This window comes from Gavialis gangeticus, unplaced genomic scaffold (genome assembly GCF_001723915.1).
Source record: "Gavialis gangeticus isolate Ggan-Ray unplaced genomic scaffold, GavGan_comp1, whole genome shotgun sequence".
NCBI lineage: Eukaryota > Metazoa > Chordata > Crocodylia > Gavialidae > Gavialis > Gavialis gangeticus.
In genome coordinates, this window is record NW_017729012.1 from 5415699 (window position 1) to 5432003 (window position 16305).

A 16305-nucleotide genomic window follows, 5' to 3' on the forward strand; every position below is an offset into this window, starting at 1 on the left:
TTGGATTAAAGTAACGAAGGGGGTTGTCATGAAGAAAGAGTAACAGAGATCAGGCCTAGTTTGGACTTGGTACATTCAAATAATCTCACAAGAACAAAACAACAAGCAAGTACAGCTTAATCTTCATCCGATCTTGAGAAGGGAACAAGCTCATGCAGAGCTTGTTCAAGTCCAAGAAGTTTTCAGGAGGTGGGGGACAAGTGCTTCTAGTCACAAACATTTTTTTTTTTTTTTAAAAAGAAACAAGCGTCATCTTACCTGATTTACACAACAGAAACCCGACATCAGGGAAAAAAATCTAGCAAAATCCAATTACCGCAATCTTAATATAATCTTAATTACTGTAATCTATTTTATTGTAAAGTCAGATAAATGTACAATGTAATCACCACTTAAATGTAATTTTGGCTATATCATGTTAAATTATAGTGAATAGCTTTCCATAATATTCCAGACATATACAAAATAAATCTGACGCACCGCACTAAAAATCCGGTAATATTTTACATGGATAAAAGTTATTTCCTCAACACAAAATTTCCTAATGCATTCTCCTCCCCCCCCCAAACACACACACACATACCAATATTAGTTTTCAGTGGAGAATTTGATTCCAGCATTTTCTGTTTCCCTTTCCTTTCCCCTTTTATGCTTTTCTAAATTATAGCCCTTGGCTATTTAAATGTATACTGTTCATTAGGCAGCATTTGTATTTTTTTAATTTTCTAACCACAGTACTAAAGCGAGAAATAAGAGAATTACATTTTATTTTTGGCACACAGAAACTATTCCTCTGCTTTTTTAGCTGTACAGCATCTTTTTTCAGAGCAGGGAGAGAGCAGACAGGGGAATGGGTTAACTGATCGCAATACCTTTGTTTTAAGGGGGCTGAACTTGCTGTAAGCCAGAGCTCGTAATGATACAGTGCCAAATTTCAACAGGGAGCAGTCACTTCATCTAGATCATGCTTGCCAGGCTGCAGTAAGAGACAGCCTTCCCTGTCCTGGGGAGTCTCATGCAAGATCAGGGAAACAGGAAAGCAGGTCTCAACAGCGAGAAAGAAACAACACAGGTGATTTCAAAACGAAATAAGCCTGGCCGCAAGAGTAATAATGCTTTCAGGCATCATGTTTAAGCCATTAATTATTATTGAGGTGATTTATCTATTTTATTTATAGCTATTCCTCTAGGTGCTGCACCAACAACTGAATCCAATAGTTCGAAAGTTTGTTATAAGGCCTGGACCTGCTCAGCACAAGAGCTGCTGCTTACACTGAACATCCTATCTCCAAGCAGCATTTCCAAGCCTTGTATAGCCCAGCTTCTTCCACCCAAGCAAGTGTCCTCAGTCTCCAACTCCGGACAAACTCAAAGGAGCCCCGCAATATGTCTTGAAGGCCAGCAAATTCAGGTGCCAGCAGTGTGCCCCAGAACTTAGGAACTGCCAGAGAAAGTGCCTTGCTTAGCTAACCCTAAACCATCTTGTTTTTACCCTGTCCTGTGCAACTTAGTACACCTAACTTTCCCCCCAGAAGTCACTGTCAAAAACTCAAGTTCAACAGGGAGGGCTGTGAGGCTTTGTATCAGTGGGATCAGAAACCAATGGGAGAAAGCTGGCTGCATGGCATACAGGAAGCTGAAGCTCATCACTCACCTGCCCATCGCCACCTGATCATTGGGGTCCAGAGAGCTGGTTTTGCGCTCTATGAGTTCTCTGAGAAGCTGGAGAAGGGAAGAGAATGACAAAAGTTAGGAGGACAGTACAGAACAAGAGGTAAGCACAGACATCAAGATTTTCAAGGAGCCCTAAGGGACTCTGGCATTGAAATCCCAATGAAACAAGGCTGCCTCACTCTCTTGACTCCTCTGAAAATCCCAACCCAAAAGCTTTTGATGCCAAGGCAAGAATTTTAAGTGGCAAAGTGACCCCTCCAAAAGAGTACAACTGATAACACAAAACCCAGCAGCAAGAGCAGGGGGATTCCTGTTAACCCCTTCATTCAAAAAATAAGAAATAAAAGTGAGACTGGAGCATAACACAGAAGGCCATTAGGAAGACTTATACCAGGACAGTTAATTTCAGATAGATCAATGAGTGGCGCAGCATTCCCTTCATCATTTTATGATTAGTTTAGTCCGCCCCATCAATATCAACTGAGAATCCAAAAGGTCAGGCAGACAGAGAGGAAGGACAGTGCAGAACATTGGCTCGACCATTCACATCCCACTGCTGGGATAATGAACTAGAGATCTGGAGTCTGAGCAAGTGGGATGGACTTGGACTGGCCAACACTGTCTAATAAGCAGCAATGGGAAGCCACCCATGGGAATGCAGAGCCCATTTCCCAGAGGAGCTTATCAGGGAAACAGGGTGAAACAAGCTATGACCTTTGTAGGCAGTACTTCGGTACAAATAATACAGCCAGCCCATGGAATAAGCAGGTGCAATGTATATGAATCACCACAAAAAGTCAGACCAACAGTGCATATGCCGGTCTGTCCCTCAGTTGCTTATCCCGTAGAAAACAAACAGCTCCCAGAAAGCAAATATGCAATAACATGTCCATAAGAAGAAGTTTATTTTTGATTCTAAGCGTGTACTATATAGTGGAATATAAAGTATATATACAATGCACACATGGACAACTATATTCTCATTTCATCCAATCTAATGACTAATGCTATTCATTATTCCCAACTTGATGGGAACTGCACCCAATCAAGCACAAGTCAGAAATCAGTGCACTGTCCCAATAATGCTTTCAGGGGACTACAGACCCACCAGGTCTCTCCCATCAGGGAGATCAATGCATTGCAACACCAGAGGACAGGATCTGGTTTGGCAGTGCCTCCTACCAATGAACTGGCAAGATGACACTGAGGGGCCTCTGGCAGTAACGAATGGAGCAGGCACGGACGCAGAAAGAGCAGGGACTCAGGAATAAACAACAGGCTGAAATTTCTCCATGGAGCCTTCCCTGGACAATCTCTTTTAAAAGTGGACACAGCCCAAAGCAGGGCAGAGAAGGTGCGATCCAGCTGGCACTTTGTGGCCTTGCCCCATTCTTTGGTTTCTGGAAGGAATAAAAGGGGCTGAGTTTTCAGAGCCTGTGGGGACTTATGCACACTGCTCCCATTAACAGTGGTTGTTCAGCAGGCAACACACCACGAGTTGCAATGAGACCTCTGCCCCATAATCCCAAGTGCCTCTCTCCTAACCTTTATGAGGAAAAAACACTTCACAAAATAAGTCATGCGCTGGTAAGGCAATAACATTTGCTCCAAGGACCAGCACAGCAAAATGTTTTTTACAGCTGAAGTAGAGATGCTAAAACAGGCTTTTCTATTTCCTATCCAAGCCCTGAGGAAAAGGCTTGGTTTTGATCTGTGCCTCTTCCTGCCGTCTATCAGATGTGGCCTTTTGGGTACTACTGCTTACTGCCACTAGCTCTAATGCCTCGGGTATTAGTCAGCCTATCAACATACAGAAAAAAAATAAACCTCACACGACAGGGTATCTACAGGCTTTCCAAGCTGCCAGCATTTCAGCAGTAAAATTAATAAATACAGATGGACAGGTCTCATCTTGACAGGACTCTGGAATGGAAGAGGAATCGAGGGTCATGCAGCCTGGCTGGGATCTGCCCAAGGAGGAAAGGCATGGGGATTTTTCCCCCTGTTCCTTGCTCTTCAAACCTGAAAGGAATCCAGTGGTCAATCCAGATACTACAACAACGAACAGAAAGACTGCCAGCAATATTGATGGGAGCTCGACAGGCCCTTGACTATAAGGGCTGAGTATACTCCTTCTATAATATGCCCATTTACACCAGCCTGCCTCACACGTTGCTTGCAGCGCCCCTCTGCTCCCCAAACCGAGCAGAGCTGGGGCGTTAAAAGCTGCCCCCAAGCACTGCTCTACAGAAGAAACGCGTCCTACGTGTTGTGCGCATCTACCATTGTACTGATGAGCTACGGGGATGTAGCATCAGTGGGCACAAACCGTGATGCAATGCTACTGCGCAGTAGGGTCGGAAACAACCCATGCACCTCTGAGGCTGTGCAGTAATGATGGTTGTTGTGCAGTCATTTAGTATTTGCTAAAGCAAGTACTAAATGACTGCACAATAACAACTGTGCAGTTGGGGGCAGTGGGCACGAACTGTGATGCCAACACTACTGCGCAGCAGGGTCAGAAATGACCCATGCATCTCCAGGACTGTGCAGTAATGATGGCTGCTGCACAGTTGTTTAGCATTTGCTAAAGCAAGTACTAAATGACTGCACAATAACAACTGTGCAACTGGGGGCAGGTGTAGACGCACCCATGGGTACCAATCTCCTAAACAACTCACTGAAATACACAGGTAAAAGCTACCCCTCCCACCTCGCACACACTTTTAAAAAGTGCCATAAAATCAGATGGCTATAATTTGTGAGGATTTTTGCTTCTTAATAAAATAGAGACTTACACAACGAAGGAAGATTTACACAAACCCTCCTTCAAGTCACATTTTATTGCAAGAAAGAATGGGCAATTCAGGCACAATTAAAAACCTCCCATGATTTTTTTTTTCTTTTCCTTATTTTGGGAGATTATTGCCACAGCAATTACATTTAAAAATGCAGGGAACAGAGGCCACTGGTTTATTATCACTAGAAAACAACAAGCTATTTCTCTGCCCTGTTTATCTGATTGATTCCCAACATCTTTCTGGCACACAATCTATCAGTTTATCTCTCCCACTTCATCACAGTCACTTCTGGCAGCTAAATACAAGATCCAAATCCAGTGTTACACAGACATACGACACAGTAAACCTATGTAACACTGCTACTCTGTAAACAGCTGCCCTTAAGGCTAAGCAAAAATGGGCTCTTGGTTTCGAGTCAATATTCTGTCAGAAGCAAGGTGGGAGGGAGAGTTTTAAAAGCAGGAAGAAATGGTGTGACTGTCTCACCGGTTTCTTCGTAGTCCAGCAAGAAACATTCTGCTAATATTGCACGGTGTCCTCTTACGTTGGCTCTTTGGCATGAGCACATAGGGAAAGCCACTGGCAGAGCCTGGGATACCGCAGCCTGATAATGCACTCACTTGCTCTGATGGCTAAAAAGTAGTGCCATTCCCTTCTACTTCTTTTCTGACTCTAGCAATTTGCATATTTAATTCACGTTTCCCTCTTCCCATGCAACAGCTATATACCGAATGCCTGGCAAATGCTTTTCTGGACATCACCGTTTCCAACAGACAAGGGTGAATTACAAGATAAATAACTTGGAAGCAGCATAGTCTGGAGGATACATTACAAGTAGGGAACTCAGCAACTGGGGTTCTGCTCCCCACTAGTCTCACACCAACGCAACGGCCAGGTGATGTAACATCTCTGCCACGTGTCCGCACATATAAAATGGGAATATGGACTGTAGCCATGTCACAAAGGTGTTACTAGACTTACACAATTAGCGTGTGCAGAAAAGTACAGTGCAAAAGCAATTATTCTGCAATAGCTATGGACAACATCGAAGGATTTATGTCTGGAATCATTCAGGTGGATGTGACCACTGATCACACTGTGAATGAGAGATGGGAATATCCCCCCAGAAAAAAAGATGGAGTCCACCTTCCGCAAGTATTCTTCCATTTGATTCACATTAACTCTCCATCTAACGCAGCTCCCAAGCTATTTCATTGCCACTGGCAAAGAGTGGTGTGAAACCGCCAGGATGAACACCTCTGATATAATTAAAAAGTGAGAGTCTTTCATTTAACACATTAAGTACATGTACGTACACGCGTGACTGCATTGTGGATATATCCAGAGAGCATACAAGGAAGAAAGGTAGCAATTTATGGTAGAAGCTTTAGAAATGTTGACAGGATCCCATTGATCGGATAAGACACACAGTATATATTCTATTCATTACTCGCGCAATGTGCATGCTAAGTTCTGAATCTTACTGTTTAAATTTGCACTGAGCTCAGGAGATCTCTTGGGAGACTGTCTTTTGTTCCAATATAGGATCCTACAAGGTATGTATGTACGCATACAAAAATAAAAAAGAACAGTTAGGAAAGCCATAAATAGAGTTGCTACAGTGCCACATATCAAGCAGGAAGTCTATGAAACACCAGAAATCCAAGGTTCATTTAGAATGAACTCCCTAAATCAAAATTTTAACTACAAATGCTTTTCTATTAAAGTACTTCAGTTTTCACTACAAATGGGAGCTTGTACAAGATTGTCTGCTTCTAAGTACACAAACACAAGGGGAGAATCCAATTATCTACCAGCCACAACTTCAACAATGCTTCTATCTTTGTTCAGCTCCTCATATACATAAGAAAAAAAAAATGTAGTTCCTGAAGTCACAATACCTCTGTGCACTACTCTGCTTTGCTTTGCAGGGTGTTACAATGCCAACCCTCAGACATCCATCTGGTTTCTTTATATTTGCAACAGACCTAAGCAATCTCAAGAGGGAAATGCCTTTCTGTCTCTCTCCAATGGATTAAGAGCACCACTGTGACCATAATGCATCTAATCAACGTTCACTCCAGGCTACATTACTGCAGTGCACTCTATAAGGAGCTGCCCTCATGCAGAACACTGCTGCTTGCCACATTATGAAGCTGGGTCACTACAAGCATGTAATTCTCCCATGCAACCCTTTGCACCAGCTATCCCTTTTCTCTAGGATACAAGAGGAGTCAGGTGTGGGCTACAGAGTATGCTGAATGGTCTGGGGCTGGTAGAACTGGCTGGTGGTATTGCTGCTGTCATGGTCTAAGATTAAACTCAAAACCTAAGCAACAAGACATTTCCAGGAGTGGGCCTGCTCCGGGGGAACCATTTCTTTCTGATCAGTCACCAAGTCCAAGACCAGCCAGTTCAATATGCACCTAGTACCCCTCTTACTACACCCATTACAGTGTGCTGAATCGCACAGGCAGGAGTGGGTGGAATGAATCCTTCCTAACACAGCTGGACTTAGCGTTCCCTGTTGCTGGTGCTGCAATGTAGGCATCTTGGACAAGAAAGGATCTGGTTTCTGCAGCAGTCAAGACACTAGGTATGGAGGGGTCTTAAACATATTAACACCAGAGGAGCTCTTACTGTTGGCAGTGGTGGGAGGGGGGTGGCGAGCAGGCATGGGTGATTCATGCTGGTGTCTGTTCTCCCATCTGTATGCAGAGGTGCTAACGGGGAAAGCCACATGCAACAGCAGGAGAAAAAAACCAAGAGGGAATCCAGCCATCAGTCACAGCAGGGGCTGTTTTCTTGACCTTGGAGCTCAAGGTGAAAATGACCTTTCTATGCAGGGGTGACTGCAAGATTTAGGAGGTTGAGCAGCAAACAAAACAGGAGGGAGAGAGGGAGCCAGAGGGAGTAGGGACAGGAGAGAAATTAGGAAATGGAAATAAACGCTGTGAAGCATCTTATTACATCTAAATAGTGTGCGTCCTAAAGCTGAAGATATAAATCATGCTAACAATGGTTACTAAAATAAAAGTGGATGTTAGCCAGAGGCTACCACTGAAAAAGTCAGTCTAGACCTGCCTCGCTGCCTATGGTCTTTAAAGATTTGATTAGTTTTTCCGCTTTCTAGTTCAGTCTTGCATTCAGTCCATGCTCCAGAGCCAGCTAGGGCCCAGGATACAGAATGAATGATAAATTCATTTACTGAATAAAGTAACACTGTTTTCGCAGCACAAGACCTAGAACACTTCCAAAGCTGTAATATTTCATTAAGCTTGGCGATTCTGGCTAAAATTTATTAGTCAAAACAGAAAACTCTCATCAGACCCCATATATTCCATTAGGAGTGATATATGGTGTCGCCCAATGTCTAATTATTAACTAGGAAGTGTAAGTAAATCACTATCAGCATTAAGCCCTGATGTGTGAAGACAGAGTTGGAGTTAAGCAATTTCAGCAGTAAAAGGCTTTTATTTGAATCATTTGCTTTTACCCTCCCCACTCCCACCTCCCCCAAAAAAGCTAATATAATTATCTTTTTAAATGAACACCACAAAATTACAGTTGTAACTAAGAGGAGTAACTTTGCCACTCAACTCACCACTCCCAAAGAAGCAGTAACCCGGAGGCTGGACCTGCATTTTATAAACTATGCCACAGTATTCTGACAAAGGACATGGCAAATGGAATAAAGGCCCTCACATCTTTTAGCAGTTTTATGTGCCTTTGGTACCAGGTGGCAGCATTTGCTGAAGTTAATGGCAGCACCTGTGCAGTTAAGAATTTAGTAAAACTTCACACCAGAATGAGAGAAGCTTTATAGCTACACACTTCAAACTAACCTTAGTGTCACAACCGTGGAATTCACTGAGCCACTACCGTGCAGAGGTACAACACTATTTCAGTTCAGGTTTACAGTCTCCTTGCTCTATAGGGAAGTCACATTACTTAGGTTTGGGTACAGAAAAAAAGAACCCATTACAGCCAGTTAAAACATGCATGGAGCTTTGCCACACATCCGCTGCCCTGCAGTAACCATCTATGTGCCTGCCCAGCGTAAGTCCCTATCCTGTTTTCCTTCTCTGGAATTTGTTCATTTGTCCCTACTGTTACATTCTCTGCAGTTCATTTTGAGAGAGGTTTGCTAGCCTGTTAACATGCATTTTGTAAGTCCCAGTCCCTGCTCGCCTCTTTTGTTTTAACATAAAATTCTTACATCAATTCAAGCAAACTTTTTCAACCCTACCTGAAAAAAACTGCTACACTGAGAGGTCTTAAAAAAACTGTTACATAAAAAAGGAACATTTTCTTGTTTGTCTTTCAAAAGACAAAACAAGCATGCACTGCTGTCCCTCTTGCCTGCTGAGTTCATGGAAGAAATAAAGTAAGGAAAAAGTCACTCTTGCTCTAAACGGAAAGTTGACAGAACCGTCCAGACCTATGATAAAACCAATGGTTCAACTGAGTATGCCCTAATCTAGACTTTTTTTCCCGTCATTCTTTGTAAAGACAAAAATCATATTTCTGCCCCTTATCTGTGCTTCTAACATTACCCATGATTAATAAAAGAGCGTAAATAGTGATAAATAAAGCTGTATTTTACAGTTCTTTCTGTTTACTTTTTGCAACAGGCTGCTTGGATAGGGACACTAATACTTTCTTTCAAGATCCCATACACTAATGTGCTTTATTCCTGGATTTCTAGCCATGCCGTACAAAATTAGGACCCACTGATAGTGTATTGACTTCTAAAATCACCATTCTTTGTATTGGGTTTTCTATAATCTATTCTGGAATGCAAAACCACAAACTGCAAGTCTAAACCTCTTCACAGCACCTTTTTAAATATTCCACTGAAATTAAGTTATGTATAGAAAAGGCTAAAGGCTGTGGATTCTGTTTTCTAATAACCCATTAAGAGAAGTTCCAAATCAAGCTTTAAAACGTGTTATTAACCATCTACTGAGCCATTTGAAAGATACATGCCTGTGATAAGAGTATTGTATTGCCATTAACCTATGGGATGGTTCGAGACATCTCTTATTCACACAAAACTCTAAATGCATCTAATTAAAGCCACAAGATCAGCTGTCCATATTAATCACTCACCAATTTAATTAAGGTAAACCAGCTTGTCAGAAAGCTAGTCTTCTCTCTATTCTTCACAATTATCGACTTTTAATAGTTCACTGGATTAGTAATTACTTGTTTATGGCATTATCAAATACCTGGGAGACACAAAAACAGTATGTGACCGGGAACAGTTTTTAATGTACTCTTGCTCGGAATTTGAGGATAAATTTAATGCCCTCAAATTAAGTTTAAAAAGGGCACACCGTTCAATTTAAAGGACTGTAAAACTCACAAGAAAATCATATTAAGCTGGAAGCATCCTCATAAGCATTTGAGATCTGGAAGCTGATTTTGTGACAAACTTAGGTTAAACTGTTCTTTGAAATAAAAACTAGATGTGAACAACGGCTTAGTAAAATCACTACTTTTTTAAATGAATTGCTAAAATACATATATTTAGTATCTTATACAGAACATCACATAGAAGTTGCTAATGTCAGTAATATTAGGAGGGTCTGTCTGTGTGTCTGTGTAAGGGAGCTATCTGCCCCCCCCCCAAAGAAATGTACCCACATCCAGGATTAAACGCAGCACATGTGTAACAGTTGCATCATGTCTGTGTGAACACTTTAGGGGTAGGTGCTCTCCAGAACACTACCCTGATTCACTTATTTCACCCAATGAAATGCCACCATCAGTATCTGAAAATATGAGGGCTCCCATTCAAGCAGATCCACTGTTGGCTGATGAGAAATGGGGTGATCACAGCACAAGACAACATGGACGCAGGCAATTTTAAAAAGTAATAATGTACAATGCAATACAAGCCGGATGGGGAAAAGCTAGGTATATTTCTTAATTCTCCGTAGGCATACCTGCTGCCATCAATGATGAACATTTGTTCTGGGAAGAACTGCTACCAATGGAACTCTTAGCATACGAATATTAACCTAATTCCTGTTGGAGATAAACCAATTTCAACTCTCTTCCTTACTAAGGGAGTATTTCAACCTAATAATAAAATCTCCACAGTAATATGTCAAACCTGCAGTACTCCAGTGGCCAGCTGGAAAGTTAAGTCTTAATACCGCAGTATCTAGTAATGAATTGTAAGTAAAAAGAGCTTCTAAAACAAAACGAAAGAGCTTATTAAATCTTACAATCATGTGTGAATTACAGTGTAGGGTAAAGACAAATGGAGTGTAGACCCACATTGCTTTTAGCAATAAAGATCTTTCTGAGGCTGTTTATTGTATTTTCCAGTGTACAAGTGGTGTTTTCCCTCCAAAATTAAGATGCATCTTATGCACCACAGCTCTCTGTTGAAAAATAATTTAAATAATTGTAATGAAAACTGACCAAAATTCAAATCAAACTTATGTTAAATAACTTTTCCTGCAAAATTTTACCCTCTTAGGGGGATATTCAGAATCATACAATACTATACACAGGTGTGCCTTATCATTAGAAAATATAGTAATTATTCTTGCCCAACATCCCTAAATAAAAGCAGCTTTGTTCCACTTAAAGATAGCTGAGAAAGAGAATGTAACCATTCAATGTAGTGCACAGGAATAAAAATTTTTAAGTGAAATTATCTCTCCTTTCCTACAGTTCATTACTAGATTGTCTGCTTGTCAAACTGAACTACAAGAGAAAACAGGGGTCAGTAGAATTAACTGATGAAACAAAAATGGTCAAATCCTGAATCATCCCACTAGGCATCCAGGGCAAGTTCCACTGAATGCCACGGATGGTCTGGAAAAGAAGATCCTGCTTTCCTGGAGGCAAGATACAATCTTATCACTCCAGGAGCACAACCTGGAACAAAACAGTGCATGTATTTATACCACCTCAGCTTTGCTGTGGTCACCAACTTGGGCTAGACTTCTACTGTCCTTCCTAGAACTGAATGATTTTTTTCCTCTTAAATAATAATCAGTACCTAAAATGCGGTACTATTTTTTAAAAGGAATTAAAAAAAAACCCCAACAAAAAGAAAAAAGCACTGAGAAGCTGGTGTATATTTTATAAGCATCATGGACAGAGGTCAGACTTTCAGAGGAGCTGAACAATAAATAGTCCCAGCCCTGTCAGAGTTGCTGGTACCTGTTACTTCAGAAAGAAGTCGGTCCTTTGATATATTTTATTTAGGCATGTGTACACACACAGAAAGAACTTGCACAGTTATGACCAGTGATCCTGATTTTCTAATCCCCAATTTTTGGATTAAAAAAAGTAACGCAAAATCCACATCTTTCCATGATTAAAATAAAACTATCTATTTATAGATATAGATATCTATCTATATAGATAGGCAGATCTCTCTCTCTCAGTATTGATATATATCTATATGTATGTATGTATTAGTGGTGTTAAAACACATTTTTTTGTGATTAAAATGAAATGCCACTATATATATAGTTTTAATCATGGGAAAATGGGGATTTTGGGTTACAGTTTTTAATCCAGAAATTGGGGATTTTTTTTTTTTAAATCAGAGAAAACCAGGATCCCTGGTTATGACCAGCTGAAAGAAAAACACATTCGCTGTATTGTCACCAGTCTATTGTAATGCACTCTACCCTTTCTGAATGCAACACTCAGCTCCAGCTTACTACCCTGACAAATAAAGGAAAGCACTTTATGAAACCAATTTAATTGGGAGGTGACAGAAAACATACAGCCATTTTCTTGAGCCTTATCACTGAATTGGCTTCAGCTCCAATCTCTGCCAAATCCCACTCAACAGAAGAAATTAACCAGGTCAGCGGAACAGGTGCTACGCTGTGTCTGTCAAGGGGCTGGCATCCCCACAATTACTTGCACACAATGAAGCGGTAATCTTTACAGATCATCTCTTCCAAGAAGCATATTGGGGACGGGAGGAGAAGAGAAGGCTGGAAGGGAGGGAGGGAGAAAGGATAAAAAAGCAAGAAAGGAAAATGAATGTGTAGCTGCCTCGTGGCTCAGCAGATGTCTGTGCGTGATGTACGAGGCTAGGATAAGCTGTCGTAGCCTGCTGCCAGGGACTGGTAAGTGATTAAAGCCTCCACAGTCCTAAGCACCATATTTAGAGTCTATGGGGTTTCGAGACTTGCACCCATTCCTTGCTGTGCTGCCAGATGTTGTCGACTGCTCCCGCTCCTATTCACTGTGCGCGGGTGGCAGCAGTTGGTAAAGCGAGTAATGCAATCTGGAATGTTTCCGGAGATGCTGTACATTAAACGAGTGTCACCCATCATTCACCTCTGCAGAACGCTGAACCAACTCCAATTTGCTGCCACCTCCCTCTTGGGAAACGGCCAAGATACAGTTGTGCCTGGCAGACCCATTTGTTTTACTCAGGTGTTTCTCTTCCCTCAATGACCTCTATTAGTTTAAGTTTTAATTTAGATTAACCCCAGCACCCCAATTAACCAGTAAGGGGAAAAGCTAAGATGTGACTAGTCATAATTCGGGAATCAGAATTTATCGAAATTAAAATTATTAGCAGGGAGGAAGGGCCACTCGGCTACTGCTATTTTTCTTCCAAAACTTCACATTTCAGGGCCAATAAAATCCTGCTGTCCAGGCTGAAGCACTGCCAGTCAAAGCTATTTCCCCTTGTTCATTGCAGTAACTTATTAAGCTGGCTTAATTTGCAATATGCTCTTGTTACACACTTGGACTCTTACAGATGCGAGTAACATTTAATTCTCTCTCAATATTACCCGCATGATATCTGGCACAGATCTTGCCTTCTAGTCATTGCTGCTGAAAAGCAAAGATTACCACTGCCTCCATGTGAAAGGCTCTGAAGAAGGATGGAAAGCCTCTGCCTGTCATGGAGATGCCACTCATCTCACGCCAGCGCTAGGAAGGATGTTCTTATGGTAAATGCACTGTGCCAGGCAGAAGATTCAGGTCCCATTCCTGATCTGCAGTTGGCTGCCTTGAGCAGATTGCTTACAGGGCCAGGTTTTCAAAAGTGTTCAGCCCTGTCCTAAACTCTGTCACTAGGACAGTCTAAGGAAAACTCCCATTGATCTCAACAGAAGCCACATTACAGCAATGCTGAAAACATGTAAAAACTGCACACACCAGTTTCCCCATGCTCTCCCCAGCTATAAAATGTAAATAATACATACCGACTTCACAAGTATGTTCTGTTCACTGGCCCAGACCCTGTACTTTTAAAGCCTATTAGCCCTGAAAGCACTTAAATATTTCTGGCTGAATTAGTTACCATATCTTAGTCTGTAATTCCAGCCTCTTTCCCCATACTCCAATTGTCCCATGATTTCACCAGCAGGTCTAATGAACCGTTCAATTTAGAAATTTCCAGCTTTCTAATGCTATAATTGTATTTGTTTAGTCCTGATGTTAAAACTTTTTCTGAATCCTCATACAAACAGTAATTTTTTGGGCACTGGGCCAGCACTTAATATAGCAAACCATATTCGTCAAACTACTGTAATTTTCATTATGTTTTTTATGCCGCCAGCATTGTCCTTTGCTACACAAATTACAAACAATGATTCCCCACCCACCCCAGCCTGCTGCTTCAGGAGCACTGTGCAGTTTCTGTCTCTCCAAGAATTCCACAAATAAAAAGCACTGGGATCAATCCAAGCCTAGTACAGCTTTGGAAGTTCAGTTGTATTTTCTATCTGCATGCATGTTATACAACCTGTGTGTTGGGACAAGGGTAACTAATGTGCCATTGAGCAGCTACAGGAATTGCGGCTTTGATGACACACTGCCCGGTTTCTTTTTTTAACTTGCAATGACTTCTGCCCTTTCTGGTCACCCTCATGGACCACAGGTTAAACAATCCTGACCCACATGGGTAGACCTGTTCTAATAAAGCTCAGCAGGACCTTACACCAGTGCTAGAAGAACTGCAAGACTGGGCTCAGATAGCTTGGCAGTGTGAAAAGTAAAACTTTAGGACATCATAAAATACAGAGAAAAGGTAGAAATTACGTATGTTAAATCTAATAACAAACATTGGTTTTCTTTAGACAGAGGATCCGACTGCACTAACTCTAGAAGAGCCAAAAGCCAAGGCAAGCCATAAAACAGAACAGCTCTCCAGAAACCCACCTGGTGGTAAAAGTCATCATCATCAAAGATCTCTTCATCCACATCTTTCAGGTGTGTGTTGGATTTTGTTTGAGGAAGGACTTCCTAGAAGAGCAGTGACAATGTCTGTAAGGCCCATATGGGTGTATGTTATAGACATCACATCTCAAGCAGACACAGAATTGCATCTTAATTCAAATCTAAAGCTCTATTTTCAACACATTCTTGTAGATTCTTCAATAAATACAGTCTTGGTTCTTTTAGAAAGAGATGTCTATCTAAATATATCAGGAAGTGGAAAGGACTCCAGAGAAAAGTGGTGGAAGCCCCACTGCTTGTGACATTTAAAGTAAAGCTTAACAAAAAGTAGTAGTAAGTATATAACAGGAAACTATCTTGTATTCACAAGTAATAATAGGATCCAGTAGGTCTTGTGCATCTCAAACATGAATGACAGCATGCCGAGCTTACAAATATTTAAAGGCATGTTGGGTGGATGTTAACATCTCCTGTTATAACCCCATTGGGGGTTTTTTCTAGTTTAAGTATCTGATTATTAGAAGGATTTCGGCTGCAACGGAAAAAGACTGCCGGTGTTAAAATCCCTTATTCTCAGCTAGGAAATGAGCACAAGTTGTACAGAATGTGTCTCACTTACATTACTGCCCTTACATACGTCTGACTCAATGCATTTTTTAAATGTAGGGGAAATTTATTTTCAAGTACAATCATTCTATGTTCTACTGCATCCTATATACTGACTTAAGAACAAGATTTGCAGGTATACCATAGTGCAATTTTTAGTCCCAAATTCCTGGGGCAACAATTTTAAAAGCTGCTATTCAGGGCCAAATTTTGCAGTGGTTTCCTTAAGGAACAGGATATGGGCTTTGTGACAGAGTCAATACCTACAGTAGAATCAAGGTAAAATATTGGCATAAACCCACCTTGAGTCTTGTACTGACTACCAAGAACTGACATAGGAACCAATCCAATCGTTGTGAAACAGAAGGGCAAAGAAGCTCAGCCTTTTTGGCCTATTAAAGATATTGTCACTCACCCACGCTCTACACAAAAACAGAACGTTACCCACTAAAAGCCCACATTAGTTCATTTGCAGAGTTTCATTACTGCCATAGCAGGAGTTTTATAAATAAAAATGCTTACCGAATTTCCAGGCAAAGATTCAGGGACTGGAGGAGATTCCTGCTCTAGCTTTCCAAGCACTCTGTACACCGATCGCTTGGTCTGTGTCCGTCGTAGCAATCTCTCTTTGTCCATCATAATATGATCAATCTGAGTCAAGACTGAACGCTCAAAGGCACTGAAACCCTGAAACAACATTAACTAGTGTCAGATAATGCAGAAAGCTGCTGCTCAAGGCAGCAATGTTCCTCTATCTTTCCATGTCAGTGGATAAGCAGACAGTGTTCCAAGCAGGAGGAGGAGGGCAAGCTTGGATTTTGTTTTTTTGTTGTAGGGGTGTTTGTTTTTTCTTTTTCCAGCTTGTAACTACTGACTTGAGGCAAGTTGAAAGCCTAACTTAATAGACTAGCTTCACCATTCAAGCTCAGAGAAACGTCTAAGTGATTAATATTAACCCCTTCATGTTGAGAACCCTGGATCTTCAGGCAAAATGAATTGCCAGCTGAATTCAAGTGCTCAGTTCTGTGTTTTTACAATAAAT

General features: G+C 41.3%; 1 protein-coding gene across 2 annotated transcripts in view; it reads right to left on the bottom strand.

The window, feature by feature from the left end:
• AATF (apoptosis antagonizing transcription factor) overlaps positions 1–16305 on the bottom strand; it is an 80922-nt gene that overhangs the window by 31352 nt on the left and 33265 nt on the right. For both annotated transcript variants that reach the window (XM_019511103.1, XM_019511102.1), the window contains exons 7-9: positions 15786–15950; positions 14640–14723; positions 1655–1722 (exon numbers count right to left, since the gene is read on the bottom strand). In XM_019511103.1, the coding sequence (XP_019366648.1) occupies positions 1655–1722; positions 14640–14723; positions 15786–15950 (317 nt within the window). The remainder of the gene's footprint in view (positions 1–1654; positions 1723–14639; positions 14724–15785; positions 15951–16305) is intronic.